This window comes from Monomorium pharaonis, chromosome 8, assembly GCF_013373865.1.
Source record: "Monomorium pharaonis isolate MP-MQ-018 chromosome 8, ASM1337386v2, whole genome shotgun sequence".
NCBI classification, from domain to species: domain Eukaryota; kingdom Metazoa; phylum Arthropoda; class Insecta; order Hymenoptera; family Formicidae; genus Monomorium; species Monomorium pharaonis.
This window is the reverse complement of record NC_050474.1, coordinates 14,335,309-14,358,896: the sequence shown is the minus strand read 5'-3', so window position 1 is coordinate 14,358,896 and position 23,588 is coordinate 14,335,309. Positions and strand designations below refer to the sequence as shown.

At 40.7% G+C, this 23,588-nt stretch overlaps 1 protein-coding gene across 1 annotated transcript; it reads left to right on the top strand.

The window, feature by feature from the left end:
• Positions 1-427: 427 nt before the first annotated feature.
• LOC118646931 lies at positions 428-19,280 on the top strand. Its single transcript, XM_036290880.1, has 4 exons — positions 428-912; positions 15,409-18,661; positions 18,902-19,076; positions 19,159-19,280. Exons 2-4 carry the CDS (start codon positions 17,201-17,203, stop codon positions 19,278-19,280), a joined length of 1,758 nt encoding a protein of 585 aa, XP_036146773.1. The 5' UTR covers positions 428-912; positions 15,409-17,200.
• The last annotated feature ends 4,308 nt before the right edge of the window (positions 19,281-23,588 follow it).

Sequence of the window (23,588 nt, the reverse complement as noted above, 5' to 3'; positions counted from 1 at the left end):
TTGAAAATTGGCGGGGATTAAATTCTTCTTAAAAAAAAAAATGCATTGCTAAATATTTGGGAGACAACATCAATGATTCTCTGACATGGAATAAGAATACAAAGTTACCAATTATAAAAAATGGCAACACTATGGAATTACAGGCAATAAAATTAAATGACACCAATTACTGTTTAACAAATACTTGTGCATTCGATAGCCTTTTACAGTTTGTACTCGTAATTTTATCAGATTATGAATATTTTCAAAATAAGTTAAACAAAAGATTCGAACCCTTTTATAATAACATAGAAATATAATTTGCAATTTTTTCTTGCATACTTTTAGTATTATTTACTATGATTGTTTAATTGATATATAACATATGCACACAAATTATAAAAGAATAGAAATTATATAATAATAAAAAATCACATACAGTAAATAATATTACAAATATATTAGAAAAAGTTTCAAATCATATTTCTGTGCGCGCGTGCGTGAGTGCGCGCGCGCTTCTACATTTGTTTTATAACAGGTACAAGAAGATTATACTAATCAACTATACGATCTGGCAATTGACATATTAAATAAAAGCATTGGAGCCTATACAAATTACGTGCAGAGATACTTGTATCTATGTTTCTTTCTGCACAATTAAATCTCGCAAACTGTGTCCAAATAGATTGTCAAACCAACGGTGGCTCCTTGGCAAACAATTTATTTAAAAGCACACCAAGTTTTGAGGATATATCAATCTATGATGTTGGATGTCCTCCTCGAAGAAAAATATTACCAGTTGCACAAATTGACTGCAATTTATTAACACAGGACTTTTACAATGTAATAACTAATAATGTGTTTTGTTATTTGGAAAAAGGAAATATCAAAAAAATTGCCCAGGTTACGAGACAACAAAACTTAATAAAATAGGTGAGTAAAACTATGTTTTATTTCCCAATTTTTAACAAATACTTCCATTGTATTTTATTTCATTGACCCATACATATAAAATTATATATACATATATTGTAACGTCGGAATTGCGTAGACCGATGTCCGGCACGCTGCGACGTGTTAGGACATGTCAGACCGCGTCATGTCAGGCGCGAAAGGTCGAGAAACTCATGCGACGAAACGCCCGCCCCCGCGAATCCCGAACGAATTGGGAAAAAGCCGTCTTGAGCCGATTGGCCGGACCAAGCGATCGGAAAATCATATATAAGCAGCGTCCGCCCGGCCCAGCGGGGTCATTCCGCGGCTATTGTTCACCCGTGACCATCGTTTACTTGAAATGTATTACGAATTACGTGTTATGTCCTGACTTTCATCCTGCCTTTCCTGACGAATATCCTTACAATCTATACATACATGTATACATATGTGTGTGTGTGTGTGTGTGTGTGTGTGTGTGTGTGTGTGTACACACACACACACACACATAAAATTTTATTATTCTCTAACACAATTATGATGTATGATAACAATCTCTCTCCTTCACCCTCTCCTTCCCTTACTCTCTCTCTCTCTCTCTCTCTCTCTCTCTCTCTCTCTCTCTCTCTCTCTCTCTCTCTCTCTCTAAAAAAAAAGGGGGGGGGTGTCGTGGCTGTAGGAATACGCGTAAGGACCAAATAGGACCAAAGTTTTCTAGCGAGAGTGCGTGGATCTATGCGGAAAATCAGTATATTTTCCATGCGGGTCATACATGTCGCGACAGGTAGACATTTATAGTGACGTGTATATTAATTAAAGTTACGTACGTGAGTGGGCGCCCGTATCGATAGGATCGGCATCAGCCGATACCTACTAATATGGTCGATGAATATGCGGAATATAGATGTGCCGCATGTAAGAAGGAAATAAAAAGTCAGGTTGTGACATGTAAGTCATGTGTCAAACTTTTCTTCCATCCTGGATGTGCAAGTAAACATAAGGTGTATGACAGAAATCGAGAATACGTGTCTTGTCCTGGCCCATATGAGAAGTTCACAGTAGACAGTGAAAAAGATATAGATGTGAAAAAAACACCAATACAGACGGGAAGCGGAAGAGAAAGACTAAGTTCTACGGGATCGACGGGAAGTGGCGGAAGCAGAGCGATAGGAGTCAACGTGGGCATGGATACGAAAATTGATTGGCTAGTAAGAACTATGAGAGAGATGAAAGATGAAATGGCATGCAAACGAGAAATAAAAATGCTGATTAAGGAAACAGTGCAAGAGGAAATAAAAGCTATTAAACAAGAAATGGAAGACCTACGAAAAATAATATGAGGAGGAATGCAGGCGTCAGCGGAAAATGTGCGCCGCAGTTACAGTGAGGCAATAAAGAAAAAGAAGGAAAACATCATAATCATCAAACCGAAGACTCAGCAAGAAAGTGAGACCACAAAAAAAAAATAATAAAAGAAAAAGTTGATATTAAGAATATGCCAATGGGGATAACAAAGGTACGAAAAGGAAGAGAAGGAACAGTAATTCTAGGATGTGAGACCGGAGAAGAAATAGATAAATTAAAAGATGTAGTACAGTCTAAACTAGGTGACAATTATAATGTTACAGAATCACTACAAAAGAAGCCGAAAATAAAAATTGTTAATATTAGCGAGGAAGAAATAGAGTTGGATGACGATGAGCTAATAGATACAATAAAGAAACAGAATAGTATTGGTGAATCTCGTATAAGCATAGTTAAGAAAATCCCGAAAAGAAAAAATATGGATGATAGTCAATCTAGAAGAAAAGGAAAAGAAGGTAGATCATTAATAATTGAAGTAGATGAAGTAACACATGAATTGATGTTAAAAAAAGAAAAGTTGAATATAGGCTGGAGAAAATGTCCTGTGTTCAATCACTTTAGCATAAAGAGATGTTTCAAGTGCTGGGGATTCTACCACATTGCAAAAAACTGTACGAGAGATGAAACGTGTCATAAATGTACAGGAAAGCATAAAGCAAGTGAATGTGGAGAGAAGCAGAACATATGTGTAAATTGTATGTTTAAAATAAAAACATATAATTTAAAAATAAAAGACGATCATGATGCTCTGGATCCGGAATGCCCGACATACAAGAGGGCTATCGAAGAGGAGAAGAGGAGAAATGGATGGGAAGCCAAAAAATAGCAATTACAGAAAGAAGAGGATCAGATAATATATACAAACGCGCAAAGTTTAATGGCACATAAGGACGAGATACAGCATCAGATTATGAAGAAATTAAATCCGGCAGTTATTGCATTGTCGGAGTCGAGACTGATTGCGGAAATTGAAGACAGTGAAATAAGTGTACCGGGATACAGTGTGGTTAGATGCGACGCGGAAAATAGAAATACAGGGGGGGTTGCTCTGTATGTAAGAGATGATATCAAGTATGAAATAGTAGTATTGAAAAAATTAGAAAAGATTGTGTGGTGCGTTGCAATAGAAGTGAAAAAAAAATTATTTAAAGGAGTGTTAATGGTCATATATCATTCACCGAGTGCGTCACATGGAGAGTTTATAGGATTCTTAGAGGAGATAGTAGAAGAATTAACGATAAAAGAAGAGTGTATAATATTAGGAGACTTTAATATAGATTGTATGACAAACTCTTATTACAAATAAACTACTGACGACTATGCAAAGTCTAGGTATGAAGCAATATGTGGATAAACCAACGAGAGTTACCGAAAATACTAAAACAATTATAGATCTAGTTTTTGCGAATAAAGATATAAATGTAGAAGTCAAGTACGAACCTAAGATAACGGATCATGCGTGGATAAAAGTCGTGATAAATACGAACAAGACTGTAAATAAATATAAAGAATTCAGTGGCAGGGATTATAGTAGATATAATGCGCATGAGTTTATTAAGCTAGTGGAGAGTAATTTAGAAAAAAGATATGATTTAGATATTAATGAGTTAGATATTAATGTAAAGGCAAAGAATTTAATTAATAGTATTGTAGATGCGCTAGACATCTCAGCACCTAAGAAAATTTTTAAAATACCGAAAATATGGGAAGGGAAAAAATGGTATTCAAAGGAAATAGAAGAGCTAGCGACTAGAAGAGATGAGGCTTATAGAAAAGCACTGTACGATAGCACGGAACAAAACTGGCAACAATTTAAAATAGAAAGAAATGCAGTAGTTAGTTTAATTAGAACAAAGAAAAAAGAATATTATGAAAACATGATTGATCATAATAGTAACAATCCCACAACTATGTGGAAATCTTTAAAAGAAATTATTAGAGGAGGACCAATAGGCGCGAAAGTTGTAGGAAAAATAGATTTTGAAATATTAGACAATAATATAGAGTGTGATATAGCTGATAAATTTAACTTATATTATATACAAAGTATTAAAGACATAATAAAATCTATAGATAAGAATTATACAACGAGCACAAATAAGAGAACTATTTATTGTATTGAAAAGATGGGAGAGCTAGAAAAATTTGAATCAATTACGACAGAACAAGTAAGAAAAATCATTAGGGAATTACCAAAAAAGAAAGGTACAGAAGAAGGAATAACTAGCGATATATTAAAAACGGTATTTTGTGTTATAGAAGAGGAATATTGTGATATAATAAATAAGTCATTGAGTGAGGGTTGTTTCTTGAAAGAGTGGAAAACATCCACGATAATTCCAATACCAAAAGTAGAGAAACCTAAGAGGGCAAGTGATTATAGGCCTATTAATATATTACCAATATATGAAAAAGTATTAGAGATAATAGTTAAAAAGCAAATTGAGGCCTACCTAGAAAGTAATAATATTATAACGGAACATCAGTCGGGCTTTAGGAAAAATTACTCGTGTGAAACAGCAATTCAAACAGTTATAGATGAATGGAAATTGATTATTAGTGAGAGACAAATAGTAGGAGTTATTTTTGTAGATCTTAAACGGGCTTTCGAGACAATTGATAGAGGAAGATTATTAGAGAAATTATACCAGTATGGTATTACAGGAACAGTTCTAGAATGGTTTAGGTCGTACTTAAAAGATAGAATGCAACAAGTTCAATTTACTGATAGATGGTCTAAGATACTGACTACGGAATACGGAGTGCCACAGGGTTCGGTATTGGGCCCATTGTTGTTTATAACATATATGAATGATATTGTTAACGTTTGCTCGGATGTGTGTAATATAAAAATGTTTGCGGACGATACGTTATTATATGTAACAGGTGAGAGTAGTGCGGAGATAGAGAGAAAATTGAATATTGCATTTAACGTAGTGGAGGAATGGATGAATATTAATAAACTGAAGATGAATGCGGGAAAACAAAATATATGTTAGTTAGAGGTATAAGGAAAGAATTGAGAGGCAATACTATTGTGAGATGTTTGGATGGAAATGAGATTGAGCGCGTAGAAATAATAAAGTATTTGGGCATAATTATTGATGATAGACTTAGATTCAGCGGTCACTGTGATTACATGCTAAAGAAAATAGGGAAGAAAATAAGTTTTTTAAATAGAATAGGGAACTTTATCTCGGCTTACACTAGATGTACGATATACAAGACAATTATAGCACCTCACTTTGAGTATTGTGCAACGCTACTAATAGATATGGGGGATACACAGTTAAGTAGGCTCCAAATAGCGCAAAATAGAGCTATGAGAGTCATATTGCAATGTGACAAACGTACCAAAGTTAAATGTATGCACCAAGCGTTGCAATTTATGACCATAAGACAAAGGCTGTATTACAATATGTGCATATTTATTTTTAAGATTTTAAATAATATGATGCCGGAGCAATTTAGTAATAGACTTAGAATAGTAGAAAGAGAACGCGAAACTAGGCAGACAGGGGATATTGTTATTGAATTCCGAAAAACAAGAAGCGCGCAAAAAAGTTTATTTTATGAGGGTGTGTTAATGTACAACGCATTACCACACGAAGTTAAACATTGTAATCGTTTAGAAATGTTTAAACGAATGCTAAAAGAATTTGTTTTTGATGATGTAGCATAAAATTGTATATATATGTATTGAAAATAGCTGAGAAAGCTAATAAAAGATCAATCAATCTCTCTCTCTCTCTCTCTCTCTCTCTCTCTCTCTCTCTCTCTCTCTCTCTCTCTCTCTCTCTCTCTCTCTCTCTCTCCCTCCCCTCTCTCTCTCTCTCTCTCTTTCTCTCTCTCTCACAAATATGTATATGTATATGTACGGTATATATACACAAGTACAAAATTTTATTTTTTTTTGCACAATTATGATGTCATAGCTTTCGCTCAAAATATATGTATTCTTTTCAAAATAGTATTTGGAAATAAATAAATTTTAAGACAATGTATTTGTCAACAGACAATTTATTTGTCAACTTATTACTTTTATTTATATTTACACTCCGCTTGTGTAAACATGTAAAAATGATACATACGAGGGTGAATCAAATATAAACGGGATTTTATTTAAAAAAAAAATTCATTTATTGAAAAACGAAAGGCAATTATAATTTATTTTTCTACATAGTTTTCCGCTTTAGAAATACATTTTTCCCAGCGAGAAGAAAGGTTTTTTATCGCAGCATCGTAGAATGAAGCTGGTTGTGTCAAGAGCCAATTGCGCACAAATTCCTCCACGCCTTTGTCATCTTCAGATCTTGCCTTCCTAGAGCTTCTTTAAGCGATCCAAATAAATGGAAATTGCAGGGCGATAGGTCCGGGCTGTAAGGAACATGATCAAGTTGAGTCCAGTGCATTTTCTGTAGTTTGGAGACCGTTAGAGCTGCAGTATAAGGCCTGGCATTGTCGTGAAGGAAGATAACCTCTCGAATCGGTTAGTTTCGTCTTTTGCGGCGATATGCATCCCTCACCTCATCCAACAGCTTGCAACAGATAAAGTATGTAAGAGTGATATTAAGAAACATGAAAATATAATATAATCACTAATTTGTGTTTAGTGAGTGAGAGAGGGGTGGAGGGGGGAGAGTGGGAGAGCGTGAGAGATAAAGAAGAGGATTAAATAAGAAAGTAAAGTGTAAGAGTAATATTGAACAATATGAAAATAATATAATTAATATCATTAATATTATAATTAATAATTTAGAGAGTGGGAGAAAGTAGTAAGCAGCATTGATTGTGCGTCGCTTATGCAAAAAATCAATGAGCAAAATGCCTCGCCAGTCGAAAAAAACGATCGAAAAATCTTGTTAGCTTTCTTCAACGTTCTTGTCCTTCCTCGAACTCTTTATGCCAAGCAAACACACGCGTCCTTGACAATGTTTGACCACCGAATTGTGCAGTCAATCTCTGGAAAATTTCCGTCGCTTGAACTCCTTCACGAGCAAGAAATTTTATAATTATGCGTTGCGCAGTGGAGGGGTGCACTTATTGCTCTAACATCGTGAGTGTTACTGACGAAGTGGTTAGAAGTATGGAACGGTCGGCTCTCCCCACTCCTAATGGTCCCACCCAAGCATACTAAAAGCGTAGGTCTAGTCTTACTAACTGTAGATTCTCAGGAACAAAAATCCCGTTTATATTTGATTCACTTTCGTATTTCTTGACATCTTAATAATTTACCATATATAAATGTACGAAATTCTCTACTTTTTAGGTCCTTTTGTAATTTCTGACGTCTACAAATTTGGTAATACGGTGAAACCAATAAAATTACAAAATTTATTACAAAATATTGGAAATCCAATCTCACAAAAAAAAAAACTAAAATTAATCGGAATTATTGACTTTAAAATATCAGCAGCCACAAGAATTTCATACAAAGAATTGGAACATTATACAGCAACAGCTCTCCGACTTGGAAATTGTTGGATAGAGTACAATGATTGCGTTCGCCCGGCAAAACTGTCTTGCACTCTCACTCGCGCACTTCCGCACGGAATAAGAAAAATACTATTTCCGGAGAAACTCTTTAATATAGGTTGAGGATACAAATGATCGTACGCGAACAGAGAAACAGAGCACGTCCGTACAGAAACACGTTGAGGATACAAATGATCGTACGCGAACAGAGAAACAGAGCACGTCCGTACAGAAACACAGCTTCAGATCAAATCCGACGAGCGCGACCGCGTAAACAACGCGGTTGCCAAGAAGAACGTCGCGCAGCTGAGTGCCGTAATACCGCGTCTAGCGCGTTCGCAACACTGCCCCCCCCCCCTCTTCAAGATTGTCGTCCCGACAATCCAGGGGGGCAATTTCTAAGCGGCTACACGACTAGGACAACTTTTCAGGAACTCTGCTTCCTTAACCGCGTGGACTTCTTCGCTGTCACTCTCCGTACCCGCTGCCAACGCCATTCCTCTTCGAACAAGGGAGTAATTTCCCCTCTCGCTTTACAAGAGCACCCTTGTCCCCGTCTCGACATTCGCCCTTAGTCTCACGGAAAACCACGGTCGAAAACCGTGAGCGAGACGGTCTTCTTTAAAGTTTCTCCCCCTGTGGAAAAGCTTTAACACTTCCAAATAGTTCTTGGTAAAAGATCTTCTTGCGAAACGCTCTCTGGAAAGAAAGACTTCCCCGCCAAAACATCCTCATGCCGACTGCGACAAATTCTGAAATATAACAAAACAAACACAGCAACTTAAAAAAAAAACAAAATGTTTTCTCCCTTAAAAAAAAGTTCACCCCCCCTCCCTATTGAAATAAATTAAGATGTGCCTTCCTTTTTCCCGGGACATTCTTTTTGAAAATGTTCTACCTCCCCGCAGGACCAGCATTCTCTTCTGTCTTCCTTTACTTCTTCATCACTCGCCTTCTCAAAATTTCCCTCAAAACGATCGTAATTCTTCTTGAATCTCCCTTTTCCTTCAAAATTTGCAACCTGAATAATTTTTAATGTTTTTGCTCTTTCAATAGCTAAATTCAACGACGTCACATTTTCAAGTTGGAGAGTCCGTTTCATAAACTTGTCCGAAATCGCAGAAATAAATTGCGCACATGGCGATTTTATCACGAACTGCGTGCGAACATTCGGAGTAAGCAAGACGCGAGAGCCTTTCAAGCTCCGAACCCAACGCGGCCAAATCTTCCCCAAATCTCTGCTTCCGGTTCGTAAATTGAGTATAAAAATTCTAAGGTAAATGCTTCTCCCCGAACCGTAACTCAAGCTTCGATTTCAACTCCGCGAACTCAAGATTATCTATTTCCTGCACCGTCTCGAGCACGGAACGCGCTTCCCCCACAAACAAGACGCAAGCGCGACAGCCTTTACCGAATCGCTCCACACATTTGCAGACGCGATTAAATTGAACTGCGAGAGAATTCCCGTAACGAGGTCGACCCATCGAACGTATCTGGCTTTAATTTAAAACTGAATTCGCATTCCGCATTCGCACCCTCCTCTACCGCGCTTCGCAAGCCCGAATCTCCGCACGTTCTAACAACGGATTGACTTATCTGGTTTCCCCGAAGTCAGAAAGGTTCTTCCTCGTGCTGCTGCAGCTTCGCCGAGAGCTTCGGCTCCCTCCGAGCTTGTTCAACGTACTCCTCTCGTAATTGCCGGATCTCGAGGAGAACGGTTTGCAGTGTCGCGGCCTCCGCCGACACAGGACTCCGAAGCCTGTTACCGAGCTTGCCTCCTAGTGACAGGCATCCTAGCCTCCTCTTCCGCAGACATGACACTCAGGCTGACTCGTGACGGAGTCATTGAAAGCATCCCTTCCATCTGAAACACCGTGCTCGTAAAGCATTGCTCGGACGAGACCCCAAAATGTTACGTTCGCCCGGCAAGACTGCCTCGCACTTTCACTCGCGCACTTCCGCACGAAATAAGAAAGACACTCTTTCCGGAGAAACTCTTTAATATAGCTTAAGGATACAAATGATTGTACGCGAACAGAGAAACAGAGCACGTCCGTACAGAAAGACAGCTTCAGATCAAATCCGACGAGCGCAACCGCGTAAACAACGCGGTTGCCAAGAAGAACGTCGCGCAGCTGAGAGCCACAATACCGAGCGTCCAGCGCGTTCACAACAATATATTAAGCAATAAATACACATATTTTATGTACACATAAATACACATATTTTAATATATTTCGCCCTTTATATTTCATATATTTACCCTAATATAAAAACAGATAAAATACATTTTTTATTAGAGTTTTAGGGTGGTATGTAAAGTAGTTAGGGATGGTTTTTAATCAATAAGGGTGGAGCAACAAAATCAGTAAAATCAGAATTGTTATAAAGTGCGAGCAACAAAATCAGTGAAGCGTTATCAGTCAAGATTATGCTACTATTTTCAGTTTTAGGGTGCTGTGCTAAAACGGAGTAGCTAGGTATGGTTTTCAATCAATAGGGGTAGAGGAAAACCAGAATTGTTATAAACTGAAAAAGTGGTTGTGCTGGAACCCGTTCAAGAGCAAAGTACAGAATTTGTTGCTCGACTAATTTCGGTATTAAAGTCTTTCTTGACTTAAGTGCTCAAGGGATATGCAGTTTTTGAATTTGTTGTTCATTGTTTATTGCAAAAAACTGACTGAAAAAGTGGTTATGATGGAACGCGTTCATGAGCAAAGTACCCTTACAAAATTTGTTACTCAACTAATTTCGATATTATAGTCTTTCTCGATTTAGGTGCTCAAAGGATATGCAGTTTCTGAATTTGTTGCTAATTGTTTATCGCAAAAAACTGGCTGAAAAAGTGGTTGTGCTGGAACGCGTTCAACAGCAAAGTACCTTTACAGAATTTGTAGCTCGATTAATTTTGGTATTAAAGTCGTTCTCAAATTAGGCTCAAGGGGTACGCCGTGTCGTATCCCTGGTCTCGAGACACGGTGCGGAATCGCTGCCGATGAGTCCTAGGGATCAGGTCCCGTAAAGATAACGCCGAGAATAGTTATAAAAAGATATATTTGCTCCAACGTAGTTACGGTTAGTAGGATGTAGAGGGTGATTCTGACTACGGGGTTCCGAGGGGGAGGGGTATGACGTCACGCGAGGGGATGACGTCACACGTGCGGGTGTCGCCGCTTATCAGTATAAACATTTTTTGTAAACTACATGCTAGTTGTAACTTGATATAAACAAATACCTGTCGGTCGCCGCTTATCAGTATAAACTTTTATTTAAACTACAAGTCAGTTATAACCTGATATAAACAATTACTTGTCGGTCACCGTTTATCATAAACATTTCTAACAAGGAAACCTTGCAAACTCGAAAATTCAGATTTTAATGAAACTTGGCATAAATGTAGACGGGGTGAATACATAAATTTAGAAATTTTTAGTTGGTGACCAAAAACGGTTTGCAGAGGTGAAACCACCTTTCAAAGTTGAGACGATTTTTGCGGTTTTTCGATATATCTCGTAAATTAAACAAAATATAAAAAAATGTTTCATACGAAAGTTTTACAGTATAAATACCTTTATTTAACTATGTTATTTACTAAAAAAAAAATTTTTTTTCGAAAAATAAATAGCGTAGTTAAGTGGAGGTATTTATGCTGTAAAACTTTTGTATGAAACATTTTTTAATATTTTGTTTACGAGATGTATCAAAAAACCGCAAAAATGTCTCAACTTTGAAGGGTGGTTTTATCCCTTCAAACCGTTTTTGGGCACCAACTAGAAAATTCTAAATTAATGTATCCCCCTATTATAATGTATCCCCCTGTATGTCACCCCCTCTACATTTATGCCAAGTTTCATTAAAATCAGAATTTACGGGTTCGCGAGGTTCCCTTGTAAGTAAAACTATATGCAAGTTGCAACCTGATATAAACAATTACAGCTAAAATTTCTAAGAATATTTATCGCACGGAGCGCCGAATCCTCGGCAGCTAAAATTTCTAAGAACATTTATCGTACGGAGCGCCGAATCGTCGGCAGATAGTAAACGATAAATTTATTCGACAGCTTTTGGAATAGCTATAAACAAATATCGCTAACCATATCCGGTAGCTTTAAGCGGCTTGTTATAAACAAATTTTTTATCGCACGGAGCGTCGAACCGTCGGCAGCTAGTAATTCGAAACGTTTCTTCCTGTCGCGGCGTTATCTCCCTGCTTAGCGCTCTTGTTAGAGGTAGTGGATGTTATAAACAAATTAGCGAATGTTTATCGTAACAAGGAACTTTCGACAGCTTAAATTTCTAGATAATGAATCGGCAGTGAGGACCGGTAGCTAAAATATATATACATTTGATCGACATTTATTGCTCGGCAGCTCTAAGCGGCTAGTATAACTATAAACAAAACGCCGACCAATGCATGAGACAAAGGGCTAAGAGTAAAATATAATTGGTCCGAAAGAGTACGGTGCCACAGTAAGCGTGAAGTCTCCAACCCGAGCGAATCAAAGTCTTGTGAATTAATTGCTAAGTATCGTGAATTCATTTTATAACTTGAAGAATGGCTAATCAGTTAAATAAAGTGGAAATTATAGATATACCGGACGATATAAAAATTGTGGATATCGCGGACGATGATAAAATTGTGGATATCGCGGACGATGAAGAAATTGTGGATATTGCGGACGATGAAGAAAATATTGATATCGCAGGCAATGAATTCGGCGAGAGCGCGAGAGAGGAGGAGAGTGAGCGACGGCGATGCGGGGAAGGAGGAAGGACGCCACCGGTGCCCGGGAGAGACGAGCACGCGGCCCGCACGGGAATTCGGCGTGGCCCTGGGAGAGCCACGGCCGGAGTCTAAAGCGGCGGTGCCCGCCAACACCACGACGGAACATCTCGGAGGGCTGTGGAGGAGCCCGGATGGGACCAAACGCGTCGAGGGAGGCGTCAAGTCCTCTCGCGAGGAACGGAGGTCTCCGCGGGCGCTGCCCCGGCTCGGGAAGTGGCCCAGCGGGAGAAAGAAAATTTTGCGGGGGCTTGCGAGGCCCCCGGAAGGATTATGGCGCGCACGTCCCTGCGTACGCAGGACTGCGTGCCTTGCAGCAATTGGGTCGCGGCGCGGAAACAATGCGCATGACTGGACGGGGGGTCGCGGCGTCGATCCGGGATCGACCGCGATCCACCCCGCTTTTGCGTGCGAGTGGTCCAGCCGTTAAGTTGCGTGTCGTGTCCCTGGTGAAGTATCGGTGTGGCTTGTGCGAGGCCTCAACCAGGGCAAAGGGACGAGCCTGGAGACGAGGGAGGACGTCGCCAGGACCTTATCGGTGAGGTGGCCTACCCAGATAATTCAGTGTGAGCGGTTGCCGACCGGCGAGGTGTCCCCGGGCCCGTTCTGCATCCGTTTTTGGTTTTGGTGCGTGATTTGCGTGGGCCGCAGGGCGGTCATACGTTCGCGTAAGTAATTGAGGATTTATCGGATGCAAGCGGGCGGGACGCCAAGCCACGGGGAGGACGGTTGTGAGGACGCTCGGGTTCCGTCGGAGATTCCCCTCGACCGTGTGCGCCGCAAAGCCCTCGCGCGAGCGAGTATCGCGTCGTGAGTAGCGGGTGGACGGGACTTCCGGTTTCGCGGCGGGGTAACGTGCGGTCGCGGCCGGCGATTGCTTTGTGACCTTCGTGAGCCACGCGGTCGGGATCTATAGTTGCCGGGAGTGTCGGCACGTGCGAACGCCCGAAATTCATTGTGCGCGGGAGATTCTACCGCCCGTCCTTGTCGGCCGCGTGCCTACCGCGGGAGCTTCTCGCGTATCGTTCGCGTTTCTTTTTGGTCTAATTCGCGCCGTGGCGCCGCATTGTCGGAGCGCCGCATGCCGCGTTCCGTGAGATTATTGTTTCTATCTGACATTTATTTCTAATAAAGTTTGTTATTTGTTAAGCTCGGAGTCTAGTTTTTTTGGTGTGTCGTCCACCACTTCGTGTTACCGCAGTCGCCTGCTCCCTTACGATTCACCCCGCCCCTCTACCGTTAGGCAGAGCTGGTCGAGATTGTCGCGCGAGGATCGAGGACACCTTGGCGTATCGATTTTCGCGAATTGACGCGTTGTCGAGCGCGTCTGGCGCCCAACAATTTTTCGCGATAGCGTGTGGCTGAGATTCGAGCGCGACAAGCACGGCATCGGGGGTATCGGTTACCCTATCGGTCTCGCTGCTTTTTGCTCGCGGCTTTCCCGGTCAGGAAAAGTCGTGACAGTACATACCGGTAGTCTTCCATAATTTATCCGGATACGATTCACATTTTATTATCAAGAAAATAGCCACAGCGTTCAAAGAGAAAATTGACTTATTACCCATTACGAAAGAAAAAAATATTTCTTTTACAAAACATGTCATAAGTACCGCCGATAAATTAGACCCACACAATCACATAAAGTTAATTTATAAATTCACATAAATTTTTAAATACTAGTCTCGAAAAATTAGCATTATTTCTAGGTAAAGAAAAACTAAAAATTGTACGTTTCGAATTTTCACACTTATCCGACGCAGAATTTGATTTATTGACATGAAAAGCCGTATTCCCATACGAGTACGTTGACTGCGTCGAAAAATTGGAAGACACATGTTTACCACCACTCGAATCCTTTTATAGTTCTCTGACCTCTGACACAGTATCCGAGAGCGATTATGCACACGCCATCAACGTCTGGCATCGGTTCTCAATTCGAACGTTGGGTGAATACAGTGATCTATATTTGAAAACGGATGTGTTGTTGTTAGCTGACATTTTTGAAAATTTCCGCGATAAATATTTAGGAAGTTACGATCTCGATCCCGCGCATTATTACACTTTCCCCGGATACACGTGGGACGCTATGTTAAAATATACCGACATTACTTTTGAATTGCTTACGGACATAGACATGGTAATATTTATCGAACGCGATATACGCGGTGGTCTGAGTCAATGTTCAAGCTAACAACAAGTACATGCAGACGTACGACCCATCGAAACCATTGTCGTACCTTATGTATTTTGACGTTAATAATTTGTACGGTTGGGCGATGTCAGCCGTTACCCTACACCGAATTTCAATGGGTCGAAGATGTTTCAAACTTCGACGTGAACGTTATCGCTCCGGATTCACGCACAGGATAAATTCTCGAGGTCGATAAACCGCCCGACAAGTGAGAATGTAAACTTCTCACCACTCTCCACGATAAAAAGCGTTACGTCATATATTACCGAAACCTACAGCAGTGTACGCGTCACGATCTTTGTATCGCGAAGATATGCGCGTATTAAAATTCGCACAATCTCCATGACTCTGTACATACATAGAATTAAACACACAATTCTGAACTCGCGCCAAAAATGATTTGGCCAATAATTTGGCGAAGTTTGGTGAAAGGTCTTGGCTTCTACATATCTTTTTACGAATTTTCAAGACATTTAAAAATCTTTAAAAATAAAAAAATTGCTTTGTTTAAATAGCAACTTTTAATTTTTATTGTATATTATAGCTTACCTTGAGAATTTTTCGAAACAATATAATGAATTTTTTTTTCTTTTAATACTTTTTAAGGTATAAAGAAAATTCTTTAAAATAAATTTTGATATTTTTATCATAGTAAGTAATATAAAATTTTTTCATGTTATAGTTTCGCCAAGTACTATACGAAGGATGCAATCTTTCAAAAGAAGAAAGTAAAATGCTGCTTGTGAGTTTGGCTCCTCGTCATCAACTGACCGATGCTGCATTAGAATCTCTTATTCAAATAATTGATTGTCATCTTCCCCGTACACATCATGGTGTGTACTAAATATTTATTATTATATATTAATAAGTCATTACCAGAAAGTAAAGCGTGTAAATATTATTACTGTCCGGATTGTTATACGATACTGAATTCATGTACCAATAATCAAATGAAATGTGAAGTTTGTTCAAAAATTTACAATGAAAAGTATCTCAATAAAAGAAATAAGTATTTTATACATATTCCACTCAAAGAGCAATTAATAGAATTAGTAAAGTCCGAAGATTTTGCACAATTCCTAATTTGCACAAAAAACTAAAGAAATGGAAAGTGATGTCATTAATGGAAACATTTACCATAATTGTAGAAATAAAAATATAACATATACCATAATTTAAGAAATAAAAATATCATTGGAGATAATGACAGTATTCTCCAGTGGAATTGTGATGGGGTATAATTATTTTAATCTTCCATGTCATCCATTTAGCCGATTTTAGTTACAATAAACGAATTGCCTTATCGTTTGCGAAGGCAACATATTCTCTTAGCGGGCATATGGTTTGATGTCTGTGAAAGCAAATATGAATATTTTTCTTCGGCCATTCATTGATGAATTTATTAACTTACATAATAATGGTTTTATTACAACAACATTCATGCATAAGGAAGCAATATGTATTAAGGTTCATACACTTCTAACTACGGTTGATTCAATAGCAAGGTCGATAATACAAAACAATTCAACGGCAAATACGGATGTTCATATTGCTATCACAAAGGAAAAGAGGTTAATACAAAAAGCGGGGGTTTTAAACGCGTTTATTGTGGAGATCTTTGTGCTTTACGGTAAAAACATCAACACAACAAACATGTTAAAAAAATTATCTCAAAAAATCACAGTGAAAGGAGTTAAGGGTTCTTCAGTGACACAACTTATACCGCTGTTTGACATAATTAAGTCTTTCCCGCCAGATTATATGTACAGTGTTGCGGAAGGCGTGATTAAGCAGTTTGTTATGGCATGGTTTGATTCCAGGAATCATAATAAAGAGTGTTATTTAGGGAAATATCAACAAGTTTTTGATAATAAATTGACAAGTATACTACCTCCATCAGAAATAACACGAATACCACGATCAATAGTTCAAAAGAAATTGTTTAAGGCCTCAGAGTGGAAAAATTTCTTACTGTACTATTCATTGCCTTGTTTAAGTGGATTAATGCCACAGAAATCCATTAAACATTGGCTACTTTTTGTATTTAGTATATATATTTTTCTACAAACACATTTCTGATAACAAATTTATCGTTGTTGAACAAACATTACGAACATTTGTATTGCAAATAGAAGAATTGTATGGAGATGATTTCATGAATTACAATATTCATTTGTTGTTGTGAGAAAAGGAGAAGTTCTTCTTTATCATTACAGCGTTGGTAAACTCGAGGTTACCGATTCGTGATATCTTTCGATCGACGTAAGAGGGAGCTATCCGTGTCCGTTTCTCTCGCGGCCTCCCCCCCCCACCTCTCTAAGTCTGTGTGAGTATAGTAATCTTGTCTCATGCGGCGTGTAAAAAGGCACGAAGGTGTAATAAAGTGTCGTCATTATCAGTATTCCTATTTCTAGTTTTCTCTGAACGATCTCCCCATTACTTAGTATCGCGAGTGAAAAGACAAGCACCTCAAGATGGAGGCCGCGAGGAAAAAACGCATGACGAACCGCACTGCCTTCACACGCGCAATAAATGATTTAGCCACGACTCTAACGGGTACGGCCACGAGACCAACAGATAAAGAAGAAATATTCGTGTATCTACAAGTTTTAGAGGAAAGACACGAGAAATTGCGACAAGCTAATGATGTATTGATAAAATGCATGCACGAGACGGAGGACGTGACAGACGAGGCCATCGCCATAGAGGATGCCACCAACGATGAGTATGAAAGGAAGTTCATACGAGCAAGGCTCGCCGCCATGAACGCACTAGGCACACCAATCGTAACTGCACCGAACGCCAATGAGACTATCAACGACGGAGCAAACACTCGCGTCCGTGCACAAGTATCCGCTCAGACAAGTCAAATCAAGCTGCCGAAGATCGAACTCAAGAGATACGATGGAGATATTAAAGAATGGCTGCGATTCTGGTCTCAGTTCAAGAAAATTCATGAAAACGCTACGATCGACAAAGAGACCAAATTCCAATATTTCCTGCAAACCGTGGTTCCGGATTCGCGAGCGGCGGAACTAATCGGTAGTTTCCCGCCTACCGATGAAAACTATGACAAAGCTATCGCCGCGATGAAGAATCGATTCGGGCGTGATGAGATGCTCGTCGAAGTGTACGTGCGTGAATTATTAAAGTTGGTTCTGCAAAATGCTATGAAGCCTAATGAGAAAATAAAGTTAGCAAGTCTGTTCGATAAAATAGAGTCTCAACTTCGAGCTCTCGAATCTCTTGGTGTGACCACGGACCGATGCGGCGCCATGTTGTATCCCCTCGTCGAATCATCGTTGCCGGAAGAATTGTTACGTGCATGGCAACGGAATCAAGTGACGCCATCAGCACCACAGCGTATGGAATACACCGCGGAACCACCGCCGAGAGAGGATAGACTCATGCGATTGATGAAATTTTTACAGTCGGAAGTGGAGAATGAAGAGCGAATAACGATCGCGGTGAACGGTTTCGACATGAATGATCGAAAGCAGTCGAAACATAAACAACGCTTAGAACTCACCAAAGATACGCCTTTTGCTATGAGTTTACACGCGAGCGGAAAGCCTACTAAAATTGTATGCGTGTTCTGCGAGGGCGAACACGCAAGTCCGAAATGCGAGAAAGCACGCAAAATGATACTGAGCGATAGAAAATCGATGTTGCAAACCAAGAATGCGTGTTTCAACTGCCTGAGGATCGGACATCAAAGCCGTACGTGTCGAGGAAATCTGAAGTGTGCCTTTTGCAGTCGTCATGTTGTGCTCATGTGCCCAGAGGTTATGGGCGACAGTAATGCAACGACATCTCACAAAGCAGACGAGAGTGTCGTCAAAGATGAGAAGTCACTATTCAGTCACACAAGAAAACCAAAAGTGATATTGCAGATCTTACGCATGATAATCAGGAACAAGCAGGAAAAACGTGTCGTACGCGTCCTCTTCGATTCAGGGTCGACTAAGTCGTATGTGTGTAAGAATCTCATCTGCATCATGAAATATGAGTCGATCGGTAAGTTACAGCTGAGGCACTCCCTGTTCGGCAACGTATCTTCAGAAATCAAGGAACACCAAAAATACCTAGTTCATATAAGCAATCTTGATGGAAAGTATGCCTGCAATTTCCAAGCCTACGATGAAGACGAAATATGTGCAGATGTTCCTCTATAGGTCAAGCAACCGTGGATTAATGAGTTGAAAGTCCTAGGCATCCAGTTAACAGAAGAATCGGGTGAGTCTGACCATGCTCAACCTATTAAAATCCTTATCGGAGCTGATATCGCTGGTAAATTACTGACAGGAAAGACCAGACAGCTGAGGCCTGTATTCGATGCGTCATCCAAAAGTAAAGACTCTCCAAGATTCTCCATGGTTAAATGCTTGTTTGGAAAAGGGACCTAACATGATTGAACTGATTTTGTCCATAGTGTTACGCGCGCTGCCCGGTATACTCTGCGATCGTGAGTCAGTTGTCGGATCGGGAATATCGATCGGCGGCAGCGGTCAGCTGTCAAGAGCCACGGCAACAGAGATAAACAAGGAAGAATAGACAGTCTCGGAGCGACTTCGAGTTTGTACGGACGTTTTGCTATAACTGCAATAAAAGCTGTTCGATTCTTCTGATTTAAAGAGTGTGTGTCTTATTCCTTCTCCGCGAGCGCGCGCGTTACATATTTTGGGGGCTCGTCCGGGATGTTTGACAGATCCTGAAGTTCGCGCGCGTGTGTGAGAGTGAAATTAAGTGTTAGAGGTGAAAAGAAACGAGAGGACGGGAACAGCGGAGTGGAGAAATGTCTATTCCCCGTTCTCCTGTCGTGACTTGGTCCCACGCTTCTGCCGCCGTAGAGGATGTCAGCTCAGATGCACGGGATTTGGAGCGAGAGACAGGAGGGAGGCGCGTCGAGACTCCCAGGCCTCCTTCAGGAGCAGCTGCGCCGGAATTCCTGCTTCTATTAGAAGAACTCCGGCGGATGTGAGAGGAGCAGGCGCAGTAGCAGCGGGAGTTCGTAGAGGCACTACGACGGCTGCAGTCTTCCCGAGTGACGAAAAACCAGCTAAGTCCCTCCGATAATATTCGTTCGACCGGGAACGTGAGGGGCGCGTCGCGTGAGAGCGGTGCGAGCATGGAAGCGTGTGGGGACATGCGGGCATCTGTCGGTATTAAATTGAAACCGAACACTTTCGACGGAACGGCCCCGTTACGCAAATTTTTGACGCAATTTTTGCTTATCGCGAACGCGAATCGTTGGAGTGAATCGGAGAAGGCGGTGGTATTAGCTTCCTGCTTACGGGGGAAAGCGCGTTCATTGTTAAACTACTGCCCTGCGAGTGAGGGCTCTCTTTCTTTCGTGGAGCTTAAATCGCAATTGGGGCTCCGTTTTGGGGAGAGCAAAATTTTTATACCCAATTCACTGAATCGGAAGCAGGGATTACGCGACGTTGGGCGCGGATTTAGAGCGTCTTTCCCGGAAAGCGTATTTCGAGTGTACACATGAAGTGCGCGACAAAATCGCTTGCTCGCAGTTTATTGCCGCGTTGTCAGACGGATTCGTAAAACGTACTCTTCAGGTGGAGAGGATAACATCTTTAAGAGTCGCGATTGAGCGGGCGAAAACGCTTAAATTCATCAATCGAAGCTGTTTTCCGGAAAAGTTTAACGGGAATTTCTGCGCGGAACGGAAGGAAGTTTCTGGGCTAAAGGAAAAGGAAAAGAAAAATTTTAAGGGATCGATTAAGGAAGGAGAACGTAAAAATAAAGAGTGTTGGCAGTGCGGGGCGACCGGGCATTTCCGCGCAGAATGTCCTGCGGCGGGGAAGACGGAAAATTGAATTCTGTCGGGTTGATAGGGGCTCGCTCGGCAGACGGAGTTCTAGCCCCGTTTCGCGCGCGTGGCGAGGCTGTTCTTGTGCGACGGGTCGGGGGCGTGGGCGCGAATGCGCTGCTGCGTAAAGGGGTCTTTGAATGATAAACCGTGTCACTTTAAAATTGATACAGGCTCGGACGTTTCGGTTTTAAGCACTAAGATGGCGGCTTCCCTTGAGCAAGAGCATATAAAATTTTGTGATTTAAGATATCCTACTGGAGAAAAGGTCCCGATAATTTCTCGTGTAGAAGCCACAGTTTCTTTAGGTAAATTTTGTATTGTTTTGCCTTTCTATGTTGCGGAGATTGTCGATGAGTGCATACTTGGAGTAGATTTTCTCTCCAAGGCGGGAATTTTGGATGGATTATTTGAGAGCGCCCTCGGTTTGACGGGGAACGAAGTGGAGGAGCGCGGGCTTGTCTGCTCTCGGATGCAGGACTGCCCTTTGCAGCTCTCCGGCTCTCTTTCGCGGATTCTTGAGGAAAGTTCTCGGAATTTGAATTCTTCTCAAAAACAAATATTTTCTGATTTCTTGATTGAATTTTGTCATGTCTTTTCCGAAAATATTGTTGTCAGGAATTGTAATGTTTTATATCATGAAATAAAATTATGTGATTCTCGCCCTATAAAGCAGGTACCTCGCCGAATTTCCCTACATTTACAGTCGGAAGTAAATAAAATTCTGGAGGAGATGAAAGTTCAAAAGGTAATAGAGGAGTCTAGCAGTCCTTGGATTTCCCCTGCGGTCTTAGTTAAAAAGAAAGACGGAACTATAAGATTTTGTGTGGATTTTCGGAAGCTAAATGAGGTGACGATAAAAGACTCCTACCCACTTCCGAGGATTGATAATATTTTAGATTGTTTGACGGGGAATTCGTGGTTTTGCACTATTGATCTAAAGAGCGGATATTGGCAGGTAAGCTTAGATCCTAAGGATCGTGAAAAAACTGCTTTTTCTGTTGGAAATGGTTTATGGCAATTCACAGTTATGCCTTTTGATCTTTGTAACGCCCCTGCTACGTTTGAACGTTTGATGGAAAAAGTATTGAAAGGTTTAATTTCTAAAATTTGTTTTGTTTATTTGGATGATGTAATGGGGTTGTAACGTACCCAGAAAAGATTTCTTCTGTTGAAAATTGGCCGCTTCCGAAAACGCGGAAATAAGTTCGAAGTTTTCTCGGATTTTGTTCGTACTATAGACGGTTTGTTAAAGGTTTTGCAACTTTGGCAAAACCATTGTATAAATTGTCCGAAGAAAATAATAAATTTATTTGGTCTCTTGAATGTCAAGAGGCATTTGAAAATTTGAAACGTGTCTTAACTTACCCTCCGATTTTATCTTTTCCTTTGGAAGAAAGTCAGTTTATTTTAGATACCGATGCCTCGAATCATGGCATCGGGGCAGTGCTTTCTCAATTGCAGGGAGAAGAGGAGAGGGTCATCGCTTATTTCAGCCGTGTATTTAGCAAGGTGGAACGGAATTATTGCGTGACTCGTCGAGAGCTCCTTGCAGTCGTGGATTCAATAAAATATTTTCATCACTACCTCTATGGACGGAAGTTGCTTGTGAGGACAGACCATGTTAGTCTTCGATGGCTGATGTCTTTTCGGAATTTGGAAGGGCAATTGGCCAGATGGTTGGAACGCCTTCAGCAATACGATTTTGACGTCTTCGATCAAAATGGAAAGGCGCATGGAAACGCTGACGGACTTTCGAGGCGTTCATGTTTGGAAATGCCCTGCCGGTATTGCGCTAAGGTCGAGTTAAATAAAGGGACGTCTGAGGAAGCAGTCTTTGGTCGAATATTTTTCTCAGAAAGAAATCCTCAAGAATAGCGCTCCGCTCAGCTACAAGATCCCGTTACTTCAATGATAATACGGGCTAAAAAGGCTGGTAGTCGACCGGATTGGCAAGAACTAGCTTCCGAAGAAATTTCTTTAAAGATTTATTGGTTACATTGGGACTTGCTTACTATGATCAATGGTGTCCTTTATAAGAGGTGGATTTCTCCGAACTTACAGAAGAGTATTTTTCAAATCGTGGTCCCTCGACAAAAGGTGCAGGAAATTCTAGAAGAGGCTCATGACTCTCCTTCTGGAGGACATTTCGGCGTGAACAAGACCCTCCAGAAAATTCGTAAACATTTTTATTGGGCTTCCAGCAAGAAGGATGTGGAGAAATGATGTGCCACGTGTAAAATTTGTGTCGCAAGAAAAGGCCCCATCGGAAAAGTGAAATCTCCTTTGCAAACTTACAATGTGGGCGCTCCCTTTGAGAGGATACAAGTATCCTTGGCCCCTTGCCGGTTTCTTCTTCGGGGAATAGGTATCTTTTAGTAATCGTGGATTGTTTTTCCAAATGGCCAGAAGCGATTCCTCTCAAAAACAAGGGAGCTAATACCGTCGCAAGATCATTGGTTGAGCAAGTGTTTTCTCGGCATGGAATTCCTTTGGAGTTACATACTGATCAAGGAAGGAATTTCGAATCTCAACTTTTCCGGGAAATGTCGATGCTATTGGGAATGAAAAAGACGCGAACGACACCTCTTCATCGGCAATCGGACGGACAAGTCGAGCGTCAGCATCGTACCATCTTGGATTATCTGGCAAAATTCGTTTGCGAAAATCAGAAGGATTGGGATCGGTGGATTCCTTTGTTTCTACTAGCGTTTCGTTCCTCGAAGCAAGAGGCTACTGGAGCGTCTCCGGCTGAAATATATCTGGGACAGGATCTTCGTCTGCCTTTAGATCTTCTTAGGGGATGTCCCCCTTCTAAAAAAGAAGAGAAGGAAAAAGATGGAAATTTTGTTTCCAGACTCAGAGATAGACTCGATGTAGTCCATCGTTTCGCCCGTCAACGTCTTCGCATCAGTTCCAAGAATGCAAAATTCTGGTATGATCGACGAACTAGGCGAGTGCTTTATGAGCCGGGACAGAAGGTTTGGTTCTTTAATCCTAGACGTGTGGCAGGAAGGGCCTCGAAATTGCAGAGT